Source organism: Melozone crissalis, unplaced genomic scaffold (assembly GCF_028551555.1).
Source record: "Melozone crissalis strain CALT ecotype California unplaced genomic scaffold, PUWL_Pcris_2 ptg000023l_1, whole genome shotgun sequence".
NCBI lineage: Eukaryota > Metazoa > Chordata > Aves > Passeriformes > Passerellidae > Melozone > Melozone crissalis.
This window is the reverse complement of record NW_026535801.1, coordinates 30416952-30435383: the sequence shown is the minus strand read 5'-3', so window position 1 is coordinate 30435383 and position 18432 is coordinate 30416952. Positions and strand designations below refer to the sequence as shown.

Genomic DNA, 18432 nt, shown 5'->3' with positions numbered 1-18432 from the left:
GGCAGCTGTGGCCCATGGGGAGCAGAGATTCCCCTGCAGCCTGTGGAGAACCCCGTGCCCCACAGCTGGATGCCCAAAGGAGGCTGTGGGAAACCTGCTGGAGCAGACTCCTGGCAGGATGGAGAGTGGAGCCCAGGCTGGAGCAGGTTTGCTGGCAGGATTGTTCCCAAAGGTCCCTGCCCACAATGGAGAAATTTGTGGAGGATTGTCTCCCCCCATGCTGGAGCAGGGGAAGGATGTGAGGAGTCCTCAGGGGATGTGTGATGGTCTGACCACAGCCCCCATTCCCTGTCCCCCTGTGCTGCTGAGGGGAAGGGGGAGAGAAAACCACAAGTAAAGTTAAGCCTGGAAAGAAGGGAGGGATGGGGGAAGGTGTTTTCAAGATCAGGTTTTATTTCTCTTTATCCTACTGCGATATGATTGCTAGTAAACTAAACTGGTTTCCCCAGGTTGAGTCTGCCTTGCCCATGATGGTCACTGGTGAGTGTTCTTACCTCAACTCATGAGCTTTCCATTGTATTTTCTCTCCCCTGCCCAGCTGGGGAGGGCAATGACAGAGTGGCTTTGCTGGGCACGTGGTGTCCTCCCACAGTCAACTCACCACACAGAGCAACAGCTACCAAAGCATCAGAGCCACAGTGAGCCATTCACTCTGACTCAGAAAAACAATCAACAGGGTTTAAAACAAGAGGTTCACTTGTCCCCCTGACTACAGAGAGCCTGCATCTGGAAGCACTGACAAATATTTTAAATTGTCTGATGCCTTCTGGAACAGAGGAAGAATAGGTTATAGTCTAAGCATTGTGTAAAATGCTTCTTCATCTTAAAACAGTCAGGACAGTGAAAGGGTTAGAAATCTCTGTCACTCAGGACAGCAATTTTAATCTTTATATAGCTACAGTACATTGCAGAAACAGAGCTCTGGAGAGCCATCCCAGCTTGCAGTTCTGCCATGACAATGCAACTCCAGACTCTTGGCAAACGATCCCTGGTTTCAGAGACAATAGGTAGCAGCAGCTACTGGATACTGAAACTAATCCAGGCACTAAAACATAGTAAAAAGAAGCTGGACAGTTAACACCACTCATCTGAAAAGTAAGGGATGATGCCAGTGGATCTGAATGTGCTGGTTGGACTGATTTCATTTTCCCTATGCAGGTTAGCTCCACTACCACAAAGAACCTGCTTCAAGACAGGAAAGACTATTCAGAACTGATACAAGCAATGAGCTAAATCCATTTTCAGTTACTACAGTAAGGACATCAATTGCTCTGAAAACATAAAAGCAGGGAACAGCTTGTTTTATTTTACTGCACAGATACACTCCTGAGTTAAGTCTTAGAGGTGTATTCTCTCTACAAAAGGAGAGCAGGCAGAAGGAACAGATCCATGTCTGAAAGGTAGTTCTGGGTTTATTTGGGTGAGCTTACCGTGTTGGTGTTGCCCCAGGGGCAAAGAAGAGCCCCATACAGGAGCAGAGGGTGCTTGATTCAACTTCTGGAGATGCAGAGCCTCCTCCAACACGTGCACCCACCCCCTGCCACAGAACTGCCAGGACAGGAAATCATTCCCTGAAAAGAATCCCTGTCGCAGGCCGTGCACAACGCTTCCCACTCACGGCAGTGACTGGCTTGGGTACAAACAAGGGCACATCACCTTCCCCAGGCAGGATCACCTGCAGTAAACCTAGGCAAACACATACCCTTGCACAACTTATATATATATATATATATATGTATCTCTTATATATATAAGTTTTATTTGTGTATACATTGATATAAATATGCACGCCCCCATACACACAAACACATCTCCGTAACACAAAGCACAGAACACACACACACACACACATACAGAAATATTTTAAATGATGCTGAACTGAAATCTAAGAATATAATTAAGAAATCATTAGCAGGTTTAAAAATTGAGTTAAAAAACTATTCAAAGTGTCTTTAATATTTATGTTCAAGTAAGGGCCAGAATGACCACAGATTAGTACTGATAAAAAGATCTGGCAATAATTTCCCATATGCCAGAACTCGTGAGTTACTCATTGTCAAACTCATTGTCATTTCGCCATCAATGCACCTCCTCGACTAGAAAGGTTTTTTTAGGAAACAGTGATTTCTCCAGACTTGGGTTACAAGCAATATTGTTTAGGCACCCTCAGTCATAAACTAATCCTAAAAACCACACACACCTTAGAGTATCAGGAGAGAGCTAGCAGGATTCAGACATCCACACCCACAGTATTCAGTGGCACAAACAGTAAAAAGGCAGTACTGGAGATGGAGGATGGAAAGGTGACACAGTGGTGGCCTTTAGAACAGCAACATTTACCTAGAGTGACACTCCAGTACACCACAGATGCTCCATATCAGGAACCAGGGTGGCATTTCAGAGATGACTGTGGGTGCACGTTGGGATTCAGTGGCAGCTAAAGCTATTGTTTACTTGTGCTCCAGGGTGGTAACATACACCTCTAATAAAACTGCAAGGATTATTTGGGGTATTTAGTATGGCTAAAAACCCTGGTACCAGTGTCTTATATCAGAACCCACTTTATTAGAATGTAAATGTAGTGTACAAGCACCGAATCATTTTAGCTTAAATGTTTAATGAGCATTCAAAATATAAATGACTAGTGATTTTAAAGAGATCTTGAAATGATTTTTGTTTTCTTTCTTATTTTTTTTCCTTTTGTTAAGATTATTCCCTATTTTCATTCTGATAGAAGACTCTGAAGATTACTGGTACCCTGGTGTGTATAACCGTGAGTCAGCACACAGGCACACACACACAACATACACCTCACTGCTACATCAACAGCCTCTCCAACAGAGAGCCCCAGCCCTGCACAGGGACCTGGACAGCAGAGAGATTCTCTTTGTGCATTTTGGTGTCTCCATCACCACTCCAGTTCCACATTTATGGCAAATCAAGATGGTCTTGAACATAAGAACAACCTATCCCTCACCCTCACTAAATAAAGCCACAATTAAGTCTTGAAATTTCTTTGTTTTTCTGCTGTTCAGCTGTGCAAATCCAGGCAGATGTGCAGACTGCAAAGCCGACTTCCAGTCTCTTCCAAGCCCTCACCAGTGCAGGGTGATCACACGGAGACGACGACGTCGAGATAGAGTCTGTCGTAGGACTCGCGGAAGCACAGGATGAGGAGCAGGCTGAGCAGACACGACCCTGGCAGGCACCAGTTGAACCAGGAGAACTCTGTAAAGCAGAACAGAGACCCAGCCTCAGTTATCAAACATGTTCTGGGTTTAAAGAGACCAAAACTTGGACTGATGGCAGGTTTGAAGGAAATCGCTGTGTGCTGACAAAATCCTGACAGCTCCCAATCGATGGATCCACGGTTAACTTGGTCTGTGAGCCTTCTCCATGGACACCTCAAGTTATAGATATTTATAGCCAATGCCTCCAGCTAATGGAAATCCTCCTTATTCAACCTCCCAATGAAGGGAACAGGGGAAAAAGAATAAAAATCTATCATTGCTAATAGAGAATTAACCACTTCCAAAGACTGTGCTCATTAGTCCCTTGATTTCTATGGATTGAGAACTAAAATTAAAAGCATAGATGAAACTGGGTTTGATTTTGAATCAAACCTGCTACATTGTATAAGAAGGGAAAACCAATTCCTCAGAAGAAACTTGTGCATAATGGAACCAATTCAATTTAAAAGTCATTGCAAAAATAGGCCCTTTCAGCTGTTTGACATAACGTACTGTCCTTAGAAGTCTGTGCTCTGTACTCAAGAAATCCTATCATCTGATATTTGACTAATAATTAGCAGTTTGAGTCACATTTTTTTCAAACAAATACAACAAATTCTTTTTTTCTACATGTGTCAATTTACTAACGAAACATTCATTTCACCGGATAGTGTTTTACTCATTTTTTTCAAATTTTCCATTATTATTATTACTATTATTATTTTTCTCTTATTATTATTTTACAGAATCTAAACTCTCCCTCCAGGAGAGTTAATCAAATCTGAGTTAATCAAAATCAAGGCTTCATCACTGCTACTTTCTTAAATCTGCAATTTATATTGATGAAAGAAAAAGCATGATTTATTTTAAACAAGGCAAAGGACAACAGTCAGAAAGCCTGAAAAATCAGTCTTCCAAAACCAGTAACTTCCAACAACATTCTCCCTGATCCCCCAAAAACCCTTATGGATATGTTTAGGCAGTATTATTATTAAAACCATAGTAAAAATTTCCTAGGCTTGGAGAAGACTTATGTGATGCCAGAAGTCAACAGGCAAATGCTTTGCTATTATTTTCCTTACAACATTCCTCCTTAATTTAATTAAACAGATTTTAACTCAAATATCCTAAAAGATGAAGTTTAATTTGGGAATACTTCATGTCTTTTTTGATCTAGAATTTGTGCCAGCCCTGGCAATGCAGGGAATGCATCAATCATGTGAAGCCAAAGGTAATTTTTCTTTTGTTTTTCCCTTGGAAATCCCTGCAGAAAGGCAAAGGAAACCTCATCCAGAGGCTGCAGCTTTGGGGCACAGCACTAGGGGCTGAGCTTCAGGAAGGTTTACATCCCCACTCTGCTAGGTGAACCAAAATCTTCAGTGCGCTGGAAAGCTTCCAGGGCTTGGGTCCTTCACAGCATTTGCAATATCAGTACAGGGAGAAAAAGAGAAATTGGAATGAAAACTACTGAAAGACTATTTGGCTAAAAGGAAAGACCAAGGGAACAAGATGAATTTGACTGAGTTCTGGTTTATCTGTAAGCTCCTTAAATGCCATTACAGGATGTATTTGAATCAAATGAAAGCAAATGATTAAGATCATTATCTACCCTCTAACGGATGTTTTTAATCAGAGGAGCCAATAGCACCCCTGGCACTGATCCCCCCCAGTGACCACACACTCTCTCATATTTTCTATCAAAGAATGGATTTTCCTAAGCACAAATTACTTTATTTTATTTCCTTTTGGAGAAATAGGGAAAATGTTTTAAGTGTATGGGTATACCAATTTCAGGTTTATCCTAACCTGCATTTACTGGTATCTTGTAGGGAAGGAAATATGAGAGATAAAAAATGGTCCCAAATACTCTATTTATGGGGGAATGAGTCCACTCTATTGTAATTTTTTCATCAGAAGTGAGACTCCATATCCCCTTCCTCATTTATTATGTAATGCCAAACACTGAAAAAATTCTCTGAACATTGTGTGTCATCTTTCCAGCTCAGGTACAGACATCAGAAACAATAGTATGTGTGAACAGAGTTCACGTCAATTAATATCAAAAGTATACATTAAAATGTAAAGACGAGCTCTCACACCACCCAAGGCTAGTCCAGATGGCATTCAGATTTTACAATGATACAGTTCAGCATCAGTATTAAAAAATTAAATAATTTCTCTCCATTTGTGTTCACAGACCACAATCTGGAACAAGGTTGTCATCCTGCTTGCAATTTCCTGGCAGAAAGACAAACCATGCTGAAAATTTGCCCCAGGTTGAAACCTTGATACTTTATAGCAGAATTCAATCTGAAATTTGTCACTCTCCTCTTAGTTATAAAATACAACATCTTAAGAAGTAATAATACATAAAAGCTTACATTTTCTAATGGTTTACAAATATTACACCATGAAGCAAATGTTTACCATAATGACAAAATACAAAGAAAAAAAATCTGTGTCTTTGAAAACCATTAATAAAGACCACTTCCCTTTGAAAGCAAGCTGGGTTCTTATTTTACAGCTTAGAGTAATAATATGTATTACAGTCTACTAAACAGCAAGTTTTAAGTTGTGATTATGAGTTAGGAGGAAGCAAATAATACTTGAGAGACGAGAAAGTCTGAATGAATTGACAAAAACCTGGAGTGAAATCCTGTTGAGCTGGAATAGGCCATGGGATTTCCCAAAGGAATGCCTGTTCTGTCTTTGGGCAGTGGGACCACATCCTCTGAACAAAGCTGGCTTTAAATTGCGCATTTCTGCTCTACCCAAGAGCATGAGGTTGGGTGAGCTTTACTGTGGTTCTCACCACCCACAGGTACAAACATTATTAATGGTCACATTACCCAGGCCTTTATACGATTTGATGACAGTGTGCACTTGGTGGTTTCTGGCTACAGCAGATTCAAGTAGAATTATCCTGCATCTAAGAAATTTCATTTTTGTAAGCATGCATATAGAAAAGAATGATTAAAATTCTCCTTCCTTGCTGCCCTTGCTTGGATTCAAACATTAGGTTATTAACAGAAATTGTACATGCAAATCCTTCCTTTTACTGACAAAGGTATATCCTTAAGGAGTATTAAATTTTTCAAGTGGCTTATATTTCTTACCTGTATGGTAGAATGTGAGGAAAAACAAAAGCACTCCCATGAACACATTACTCAAAAAGGTGACAACTCCACAGCTTATTCCTTCTGGAACAGGGTAGACTGTCTCCACAAAGAGCTCAAAGAATATTGGTACGCTGCTGTTGAGGAATATGCCCAGCAAAATGCAGGATGTGTACAGTGTAGCTATGACAGAAACAAAACCAGTTATTAATTTCATGCTGGTGTGTTCCCCTCCTATTCAGAGCTGCCAAGAATACTAATATTTGAATACCCAAAAAATGTATAATCTTATTTTTACCCTCTGTGTATCAAAAAGAACATCACATCCCACAAGCCTTAGGAAGAATGCATGCATTGATTTGTGGAAAAAAAATCAGAAATAGTGATTGATTTATTTATCTATTTATTCAAACAGAATCCATGAAGATACATTCAGTGATTTGGACTTCACTTGTAAGTAAAACAAACAACAAAATTATGAATGCAAAGCATCACCTACAGTTTAATTTACCTCTGAAACAAACAGAAAATATTGTCCTACACACAATTAGGACAGGGAGCAATTAATGCACCAAATTGGAAATGGACATGGATTAACCTTTTGACTTAGCTCTAAAGGTCAAAACTAATTTTGCTTCCATTTTACAAATAAATACTAATGATCTACCAGCTATCAAGACATTAGTATTCAGCACAGCCTGAGCTGCAACATGTTGAATCCCTTCTGGCTTCAAAAGGAAATGAAGGGCACCCAGCTCCTGACAGGAACGGGACACATTTGATAATGCAGATCATTTGCTGCTGTACAGCAAATTGTTTTTCTTGGAAAAACCAACAGAAAAATGTGACATTTCTTCAGCAACCTCAGCTATTTTGTTCTACAGTTTCTGCCAAATACTTCACAGTACTTAATACAAAAGCTTAATATACTTATATTATCCTTTAATAAACTTATTATAGCTATTTCTAGACTAAAAAAAAACCAAAACCAAAAAAACAAACCACAAAACTTCACAAAAATTTAGTATCTACTTAGAAATATACGTAAGTTTTTTCTTAGTGCTGTCTTGGACACAGGAGATTTCCTGACTTGCAACCTCAATAACCTGAGGTTACTGTCCAAGTAAAAAGAAAAAGGAAATTATCAGAAGGCTTTAAGTAACCAGAAAACTCTGGAATAATTTCTGAGGCTCCCACCAAAATACTAAGAAACCCTAAAGAAAAGTATTTCAAAAACAAAAGTGTTATGAAGTCAGAGGTGAATTATTTATAATGTCTTCACTGCAGTGAAAAGATTCTATGGTACAAAATCCTTAGAATTTTTTTTTTCATATAAATATATTTGTGTGCAGATATTTCAGTTTAATTTACACACTTTTGTCTTAGAAAGGGGAGAACAGAAACAGCTCTACTTCATCTTTTGTTAAGCACTGCTCAAGCTTTCAACTGAGAAACTGTTAGGAAGCACAAAATGTTCAGCTTAAAAAAAATTAAAAAACAGCTTTATAAAATATAAAAAATCATGGAAAAGAAATAAAGAGATTAAGAAGCAGAAAGGGCTATTTATTACATCCTCTATTTCATGTGGTTTGCTTCCAAGGGACAAGGACATTTCTTTTTCAACAGAGGACTTGTTGAGACAGGAAAAAGGAGGGAGAGGTGGCCCCACTTTGAATATACCACAGTACTCTGAGCTGTAAGAAAAACAAACAAACACATGCAAAACCAAACAAAACCAACCCCCTCAAAAAAACCATGGTAGCTTTTCCTACTCTTGAATTCTCCTGTCACAAACTGCAGAATAAATCAAAGAAATTGATGTAAGATATGTCCAGGAGACAGAGAGGAAAGAAAAAAACCCATACAGCATTAGGATGTTCTTCCTAATGCCCTCCTCTAGCTAACACTGAAGACCTGATTCCCTAGTTATAAGATCCATAGATTTTTGCTGCAAGTCCTCACCAGTATTTAAAGTTTCATGAGGCACTCTTTGAACTCCCATTCACCTCAAACACTGCTGCATATTGCTCTAAATCTCTCTAAGTGCTGTCGTGTGTAGCCAGAATATCCAATCACACTCAGCGGTTTGAAATTTTTGTATTGGCTTGAGAGACCAACACATAAATGAAATAGAAGAATCTCTTAAGACAAATTAATATTTGCCCCTTATTACTACACTCAGTTGAAGATATCTAAAGATAGACTTGTAACTTCTAGAGAAGAATGTTTTCAGAACCTCCCTCAAAGAAGGGAAGGTGGCACTCAGCTGTAATTCTGTATCAGAAACTCAAACAGTGGAAATAGCTGAGAAGCTGCTGAAAGCCACAACAGCATCACTGAAAGTGGAACAGTGAACAGACTGTCAGAAGAAACACCTCTGCAAGAGGGCTGAAACATCTTCCAGAAGGAGCAACAGCCAGGAAAAGGGAACTCATACCTCTGAACAGAGACAATGTCTAGACATATAATTTCCAGAAACATAGAGTCACTGAGATGAAAGCAAAAATTAGCAGCCATTTAAAGACTTCAGATTTTGTTTAATACAGTAGGTGCCAAGGTTTCCATAAAATGAGAAGTCTTCAAACTAGATTTGCATAGTTTAAAATATGCCAGTTGAATTACATCATTGCTCACCATGCACTGCAAGGTATTAAGATGATCAGACCACAAGTGAACAAGGGCAGTAACTCTGCACCTTAGACACAACACTCTCAAATTTCTTGTCAGGACACTCACAGGAACATACCCACTGGCACACATCTCACACTTCCACACTGAGAGGAGCAAACCAGCCTTGGCCTCACCCTTTGGCTGCCCCAAAGGATTCCCTGCCTTGTGTGTGCACACCAAGAACTACCAGCTGAATACCAACAGCAGCACCTCAGCTGAGACCACAGCTGGTACTGATAAAGCAAGGTCTGTGCAGAGGTACAGGTACACACACCTTTGGAATTAATAAGCAGAAATGTCACAGCAAAAGGACAGACAGAATACAGCATCCAGTAGATGCCTATTTAAGTTCTAACATCAAATGGAAATGATAGCTTCTAACTGGGAAACCACAAAAAGAAGCTCTGAAAATGAGGAAGATGTGCACATCTGAAAGCCTTCTTTAAATGGTACGTATTGTAGTGATGGGAAACTGCTTTTTATCTCATGCATCTGTAAATCAGCCAGGGTTATCCTGAGTGCTATACAAATAATTTAGCAACTGAGTCACAAATCCAACTGGTTGTTGACAGGAACTCAAAGATAAGATACATACTTCTAGAAAAGTAAGTCCTAGAAACAAGTAAAATCAGAGTTCAGAAGTGGTTTTTGTTTTTTATTTCACACATTAAAGAGTGTATCTCATACTCCAGCTCATGGATGACAGGACAGCAGGAAGATACCACCTATTAACAGGGACCATTTGCTTTCCATCACAGAGACCTTGTGCTGAACAAACACAAACAATTACCACGATTTCACACTGCAGAGGAACAGCTGCTCAAGTTACAGCAAATGTTCTTTCAATTAAGACAATCTTAATGACAGTCCTTGGAAATGAATATAAGGATCTGAAAGCACTGACAAAAGAAAAAAAAAAAAAAGAAAAGAGATGATTCACCAAGAAGCTAACATTATGTCCTAAAGAATAACAAGTAACTTGGATAGGCATACACTGGAGTCATGCTACTACTATTAAAAAAATCACTTTTTGTTAGGAAAAGGAATCAATTAATTGCCTATGAAGTTTTGTGCAAAGTTGTGTATCCAAGACAATGCCAGCTATGGACATCAACAATGGAACTGGGCTAGGTTTCTTAAAACATTACATTAATTGAAATAGTTTAAAAGATGTTTGTGTGCATTAAGCAGCTATTTCTCAGGTTGACCACTGCAAAAAGTTCAGCAAAGGCAAAAAACCCATCCACAGCACAGCTGTTTCAGAGAACTGGCAGGAGCTGCTGCAGCAGGAGGCTCAAGCCACGTTTCATCATGTCATGTTCATGCCTGAGGTGTGAGGTAACCCTTGCTATTCCCTCAGCACTCATCCTGCTGGCCAGGAAGGGAGCAAGGAATAAAATGTGCCTTGATAATAGCACTAGAGATGTTACCAGTTAGATGACTTGGGACTGAGGGTGATACAGTGGCTTAGCAGAAAGAGGAGTGAAAGTGGCAAGAAGGAAGGTTCCTGACTGGTTATCTCCTACAGGCCTTGAGCTACTGGATGGCAAATACATGCCCACATCCCAGAAAAACTTTCTCTTCTCCCAGCCACAAGCTGTGGCAAAAGCTTTCTACCAATTAAAAAAAATATTGGGGGGGAAGTTAGGAATTCAAACAGGGAAGTGATTTAAATGACAGCCTTCACTTGGTGTCCTCAGATGAGCTTGCAATGCAGCAGAAGGAGACTCAACCATCTCTGACATACAAACAAGTTTCAAGAATTTTCCAGGACATTCTGCAACATGTTTAGCAATTTACTCTTAAATTATACCATCACTAAATGTACAACTACAGAGCCTGATCCAAACCCAAATGAAACTGATGGAAGGACCTCAACTGATGTGACCAGTTCTTATCAACCATTGGCACATGTATCTTGGCTGATTTTTAACAAAGAATATGAAATATTACCATTTCTTAAAAAGAAGAGTTTTCAGATAAATTTACACAGGAAATGCTGTATCAAGGGCAAGCACGTGGTACAGCATCTCCTTCCAAACTCCTCTGCCAGAATCTCTTGAACTCTGCATTTTGTAACAGTTCTCTTTTGAGACACACTCAGCCAAAACTCACACAAATTTTCTAGAAATAAACAGGAGAGTAAATACAAGGGAATATATTCTCTTGGAAGCAGCACACAATTTAGAGCAAAACCTGTGGAGATCTAGGGCACTTTGTCAGTGCCCATTATAACTGTATTGCAAACATCAAAGTGAAAGGATAATGCCTCATGTGGATGCAGGCTTTGTTGACTTCAGTGCTTCAGTATCCCCATGACCAATTTGAACAATTCAAGTTAGTTCCTGCCAAAATCTAAAGTCCATTAAAGTAGAATGAAACCTCCCTATAATCTAACTCTTGCTACTGGCTATGGTCAGAAAAGTCATGGAAGAAGTAATCTTTAATTTTTCCATGAGAAATGTGACTCCCTTAAGGTAAGACAGTAAATTTTACTGTAATTCACTTATAGGAATGAAAAAACACAATAGAAGAAAGATGTCTCTGTAGTGCACATTTATAACATCAAAATGTTTCATTGCCTGGATTTCCATTCCAGCACACACTGATCAAATTGCTATCTCATGATATAGTTTTGAAAGTAACCAAAAATCTGATCAAATTTGATTTGTTCTACATTCTTCTCATGAGAAAAGCAAGTGGAACTTGCTTTGAAAGCAGAGCATTCAGTTTGGAGAATTAAGAAGTACAAAAATTACTGAGTAAGCCTCAAGAAATGAAAGAGGAGAGGGCTGGAAATTATACAATATTTGAGGTTTGCTATTGATAGATATTTAAAGTGCCCAGATTCATAGATACTCATCTCTGAAATGTTTCTCCCAAATTTCAAGCACTGTATACTAATAAACACTGTTTCCTAAAAGAAAATAACCTAAATTAGTTCTTCTTTAGGCACTCTTCTGTTTGTGAAGTTAAAGAAGCTGTCAGCAAAACAAGGGTCATTATTCCCATCTTATGAGTGAGAAAAGCACAGCAGGAGTTGGGGTAATGATTTGCCCAAAGCCCTAAGCAGGTTAATGTTTTCAGGCCACTGTTTTATCCTCTGGGCTCCCCTGCCTTACACTTACCAAGCACATCTTGTTTATAGTAAAGAAATTAAACTGAAATAATACACCTATCAGTATTATATTATTAACACCTTTCTTCTTCTGTGCTTTGTAGATGAGGACAGAGAGACAGATGTGTTTACAATGTTCAATCTGTTGAACCTGAAAATAAAAGTGTGGGCTGCTTAACCTAAACACAGTCATCAGCTTATGGAGTTGCCACTGTATTCAGTGTCTGCCATGCAGCACTAGAAAAGATTTTGTAAAGCAAACTTCTGCTGAATGTCCTCATAAATATTAGAATATTCTTGATATGCTACACCGAAAACATTCAATCTGAGCTGCAAGCAACTAGTGTTGCATATCAATTTTTGGAAAATGCTGGTATTTGTATCCAGAGATCCTACCAGCAATACAAAGTGGCAAGATACTGAAACTGGCAATACAATGCCTTACACGATTATTTTGGGTTGAAGTATCCCATTGTACATAAATTCACATAATGAAGTTCAGTATAAAGCAAACTAACAATGAACTTGGCAAAGGGAAACAGATCAGCAGCTGCACTGAGAATTCAATGGAGAAAACTATTTTAATGCTCTATGTGTACATAAAATTGTCTTTGAAACTGAAATGCAAATAATATACATTAAAATTAAAATTTCTTAAAAGAAAATTCAGGCTTGCTTAAAATATAAACCAATTCCAGAATCAAGGTTTTTGGAGAGCTGTGATTAGCTGATGAGAGGTGTTTTAGATAGATGATATAGTAGCTGGCACTACATCATTATTGCCTTGCTTTCTTTTTTCCCCACACTGGCTGTTATGGTTCATATATACAACTATGACTACACTTTTTATAAAGTCTTTTGGAGTTACATTAAGAAGTCAGCAAATGACACAAAACTTGTCTTCCTCCATGGGAGGAGGAAAAATGGAGTGTATTATGCAAATACCAAGCAATGCAGGCATTACTCAACACAAACAATCCTAAACAGTATAATTTAAAACCACAAATGCAGTCATTGATTTTTAATAACTGCATTAAAGGTCTCCATTCTAAGTAATTACATTTTGTAGGAAATATCTTTAAATGACGTTGTGCCTATTTAAAAGGAATTAGGAGAATATTATACAGACAAGGTGAGGAAAATATATTTTGCTGTGACCATTTTTTCAAATACCTTCCCTCCCCAGTATTTAAAACAGACATTACTAAAATCGCCACAAAGAACACCAATTAAGAGGGGACTTTGGTTTGTTTGTATTTTAAAAACAAATATATTGAGATTTTTTTTCCTTTTCTTTTAGGGTGAATAATTGGCCAAACTCTCTCATCTTTTTTACACTTCCATAAAAACACATCCACCTACTGCCTGCTCTGAGCCCAGGTGGGAGAAAAGCAGAGGGTTTTCAGAAGAGGGAGATGAGCTCATGTCCCCAATATTCACATGCTAAAGGAAAAGACTGGGTTTGGACCTGGGGAAACTGCTGTCAGGGTCTGCCTATAGATGTAAACTTAATTCATGGATCAAGCAGCTGTTAGGTGAGATACAGCAGCCAATGATGATGCCATCTAACCAGACCTCATCTCTGTGGTGAAGCTGCCCCAACGCCTGGGCCAGTACAAAGGCTCCCAAAGGTGTCCTGTCTCCTCCCCAAAATGACTGATTTGTCCTGTGGAAGAGCTGCCTTTTAACTGAACCAGCAATCCTTCAGATCATGTGGATATTTCAGCAGTTCCTAGGTATTGCTGAAGATGGCAAAGCCTGACTTGTTCAAGAGAACAACACTGGAGGCAGGCCAAGAGAGGAGGGGGAAGTCCCTCCCAAAATGGGAGCTACACGGTTGGAAGGGAAAACCTCTTTGGAAGATCAAATGTACACCCCCACAAATTTTCATGTCAGTTTTGAACCCTGCTTGCTCTGCCTCAGCATTTGAATAAGGCTGAAATTGTGGACTGAGATCCATCACTGGCCCTGCAGCACTGCCAAGCCCAACACTTGTGCTCTTTGCCACAGGACAGGAGGAAGTGGAGGAGCCTATGAACCTTCTGACAACATCAAAACCTGCCTTGAATAACACAACCCCGGCTTTATAGCAGGTGTTCAGTGCTGCCTCCAAAGTGGCTCTGGAATAAAAAGTACTTTATGGACCTTTTCTAGAAAAAAAGAAAAAAAGCAAAGGAAAAAAAGAGGAAAAAAGAGAACACTAGATGAAAAAAAAATCAACCAAAAAATTTAAAAAATATGAATGAGGGAAATGCCCCACAATGATATCTGCTTTTGTTTTGCACATCTTCAAGCTCTACAAAAACCACACAGCAAATAACTACTTGGCAGTCCACTGTCAACACTTGCCCACTGATATGCAGAGTGACTTCCACCTGTACCAGTTACCACTAATCACTTCCAAAAGCTGCCAGCCCACACTGCTAGCCCACAGCCTGCATCTGACCTCTTAGATTTGTACTCCAATACACTCTACATCTCAAACTTTTAATTAAAAGGAGAAGAATAAAAAGAAGTTCATCCAAATCAATTCAAATGTACCGTTTCTCCCAATTACTGTGAATGCAGAGGTCATCATCATGTTGCATCATTACACTGAGGAATAATCTAGCATGAAGTCCTATAAATTAGCTTAAATAGCTTGTGTGTTTTCATCCATAACAGCATATTTCATAAAGATATAGCACTGCTTTTCTGTGTACAAGGAACTAAATTGAACAGGCACATTACATCTATTTTTTAAGAACTTTAATGAGAAAAGCCTGATAAGAACCTTCCCCCACTGCATATCTACTAAATTTAAACAGAAGAAAAAAGAGATCTGATTTTCTGGCTGCACATTAGACTCTGATGCTTTAGACTGCCTTTTTTTTTTTTTTTTTTTTTTTTTTTTTTTTTTTTTTTTTTTGAGGAATGCACCACATTCCTGGCACTTCTATTCAAAACAAGCTTGTGTTTTAAAGAAAAGGGTTCAGTATTTACAGTGGCATATGTAAGAAAAGCACTGACAGAAAAATCTGATCTATAATTACAACTCAATCTAAGGAATCATCCATTTTAAGAGAAATGGTAATTGCATAAAAAGTACAACCCAATCCCTGTATTTGAATCAAGGCATGCTAGTTTAGGACACTATATATTAAACCTCAAATACCCTACCTACGTTTATGTCCTGACAGTGGATGACCTTCCAAAAAAAAACCAGCACAATGCAACTACATCTATAAAAAATAAGAACTCTTACAGAACCTATGTTGCATGCTGAATTCTTTACAAAAAAAACCCCAATAAAATAAAATCAGAGAGAGCTCCATCAGTTTTGTTTTGGAACACTGTGAGTACGTACGTAATGACTTTCCCCTCTTGAAACATTTCTGCTTCATTCTTATGCATAGACTTGAAGGGTCATTTATGTGTTTGGTTTGTTGCATCAATTCAGAGGATAGAGTTACTGTAAAAATTTACATTACTGCAGGCTTGTAGTGATGAAGCAGGCAAGCATGAGGAAAAAAGCTTTTATTGCTTTTATTTTAGATTTGATGGAAATGTGTAGTCATTTAGTATGACAACAGCCATCATGAAATTTGATTTATTTATTGATTAAATTATGTTTTATTTAAGCAGAATTTTTGAAAGCATTGAAATTTCAACATAAAGCACAAATTTGACCTATCCATCCAGATGGTGTTGCTCTTGAATTGATCATGTATTTCAATTTGCTGCACCCACTTTAGTTTATAGTTGTGACATTTGCAGTGCACCAAGGACACTTACTGAAACTCAAACTTAATTTGAGTAAAACGCTACTCTATATACTACTCTCCCCACCAAACTCTTTTATTAAAAATAGGCCAAAAGTTTTCATTTCTCCTAGAATGCATAAATTTCTTGTAACAGAGATGGCCTTTCATTTAAAATGGATTTATAGAATTCTTCACTAAATAAATATATTTTTGAACTTTGATGGCTTAGGTTTTATTGCAACTTGCTACTCTGTTGAAGGTCTTGGAATCACAGATAATAAGGTGAAGGACGGATTTTTAAGAACTAAGCAGTGCTAGCTTTCAGCTAAGGGTGCAGCTCACTGGCAGCCCAACTGGACCTCTGAGCTTTTCCCCCACTCCTGCCAACTGCTTTTTTCTCTGTCTTTTTGAGGTACAGGCTGAGTTAATTTTGGGCTGGAAGAGTTCCCTGAACCTGCACGCAGGTGCAAGAAAAGAGGACAGCACTGTGCAGGGACAGATTTAGACGGCTGAAAACACTATGGGTCACCTTGGTTTGAAATGCACCAAGTGTTTCTAATAACTAATGCAAGTTTCAAACCCCTAAATTCCCAGACATGTCACTGTTTCTTATATGCAACACTACTCTCATTCATCTGATTTTTCTTGATTTATTTCTCACTTCGGTTATTCCAAAGGACCCAAAAGCAGAAAAAGACTTAGTCCCCAAATCAAATTTAAATGTGCATTCAGGGCTCCTGTTATTGAATTTTTCAAGTTTTTAATCTTTTTATTGAATTATTCAAAGCAGTGAAGGTATTTCAGGTTTCAACAGACTTTCTAAACATTTTTTTTTGTCTCAGTAAAACTACTGTATTACTAAAGATACCAAACCAGGTTATAAGATATTGAAGACTGCAAATATTTGCCTGCAATATGAATTATAAAGAACAGGAATTCAAATAATTGTCAATACCTGTGGTCAAAGGCAGATGAGTGACAGAAGTTAGACAGGTGAGAGTGAACCAGGTTGATGCTAATGTTGCTCCAGATAAAAGTAGCAGCAGTATGAACTTCAGCATGCCCCTGATAAAATCTGCAAATCTAAAATAAAAACACACATCAGAGCAGTACAAACACCGATTTTCATATTATTTAAATGTGATGCTTGACAATTAATTCCGTACATCCTCATTAAACATTTTGGAGACTATAAAAACAATTTAAAAGTAATTTCTCATTTTCAGAAATAGAAAAAAGGCATTTTTATAGAATGATGGTATTTCTAGCTGTCAAGGTGAAGAGCCATGGATTTTTTAGCTGTGACAAAGTAACAATCAAACCAGAACAATTCTCAAGCAATTCTCAAGGCATCACATGAAAACACTGGAGGAGAGTTATTTTTTCCTTCTGCATTTGTTGGACACAATATCTCACCACTACTTCCATCACTGTTTTGTCACCATTTGCCAGTCTCCCTTGGCAGACACAGAGCTCCATCAGCATATGAGGAGGCTGCCGCCTTTCATTCAAGACATAGTTAAGTGTCAAGATTCATTCCTGTGGGAAATGGAAAATCTCCAAAAAAGTCCAAAGAATCCCTATTTGAAGATGACAAGGAACAGCTTCTGAACCCTTGGATGCATTGGTGATGAAGTTTGTGGTGGCTTAGGCAAGGAAGGAGCTCCTTACACAGGGGATCACTCTGCCAGTGGCTGGTTTGGGTTGAAAAGTTCCAGAAACCACAAGTTCAGTGCTGCTCCTCTTCTACACAGACCCTGCTGACAGACTGGGGGAGGAGAAGTCCTTGGGCAGTCTGGCTCTTATACAGAGGGAATTATGATATTTACACCACCTGATGGTACAATTGCTTTTTCCATCTTTTCCTTTTTCTTCCAAGGAGACAGAATGAGCAGCACTCATGTGACATAATTATCCGTGCAACTGCTCTTTTCAAAGGGGATGTTAACCTAACTACTGGAAAAGATATATTAGAAAAGGCAATGTTATTTCTTCATGAGTAATTTTCTATAGGAGATGTGCTTTTGGGATGGGCAGGTTAGGTATGTATTTCTAAAGCATATCTTCTGCTCTCTTGACAGGCTCCTGCCTTGATCAGGCTAATGGCAGCATAATCCACCCAGGTTGCTCCATGATGAAATTTGTCTGTCTACCAGCTGACTGCCTTCTCTACCCTAACAAAGATCACCCTATAAGCAGATACCTTATAGCTTACTTGATAAAACAGGAAATGCTGCCAAAATTTTGAGAACTTCCAAATATAGTGTAACAGACGTAGGAGTAATGCACTCAAACACTCTCTGCTCCCCAAACCAACTTCTTCCCTTGTATTTTGATTCTCCCCATGCCTGAATTCCACATTGAATTTAGCAGTGAGTAATTCAATAAGCAGCAGTGGGAGATCAATGCTGCATATAATCTGAGCAGTTTATGACTGCAGTGTTCAAGTGGCTTATGCATTCATCTCCAATAGCCAGAGGTCAGCTGCTACTGGTGGATTTTTTTTCTGACAATCCAATCAAGGAGTCAGGATCACCTCACTGGTTTGCCAGAGA

At 38.7% G+C, this 18432-nt stretch overlaps 1 protein-coding gene across 1 annotated transcript in view; it reads right to left on the bottom strand.

Moving 5' to 3' along the window:
- The window catches only part of SLC49A4 (solute carrier family 49 member 4), a 68920-nt gene continuing 50488 nt past the window's right edge, over positions 1-18432 (bottom strand). The window contains exons 7-9 of the mRNA XM_054278245.1: positions 16833-16960; positions 6347-6529; positions 1-3228 (exon numbers count right to left, since the gene is read on the bottom strand). Coding sequence (XP_054134220.1) covers positions 3113-3228; positions 6347-6529; positions 16833-16960 — 427 coding nt within the window. The 3' untranslated portion in view covers positions 1-3112. The remainder of the gene's footprint in view (positions 3229-6346; positions 6530-16832; positions 16961-18432) is intronic.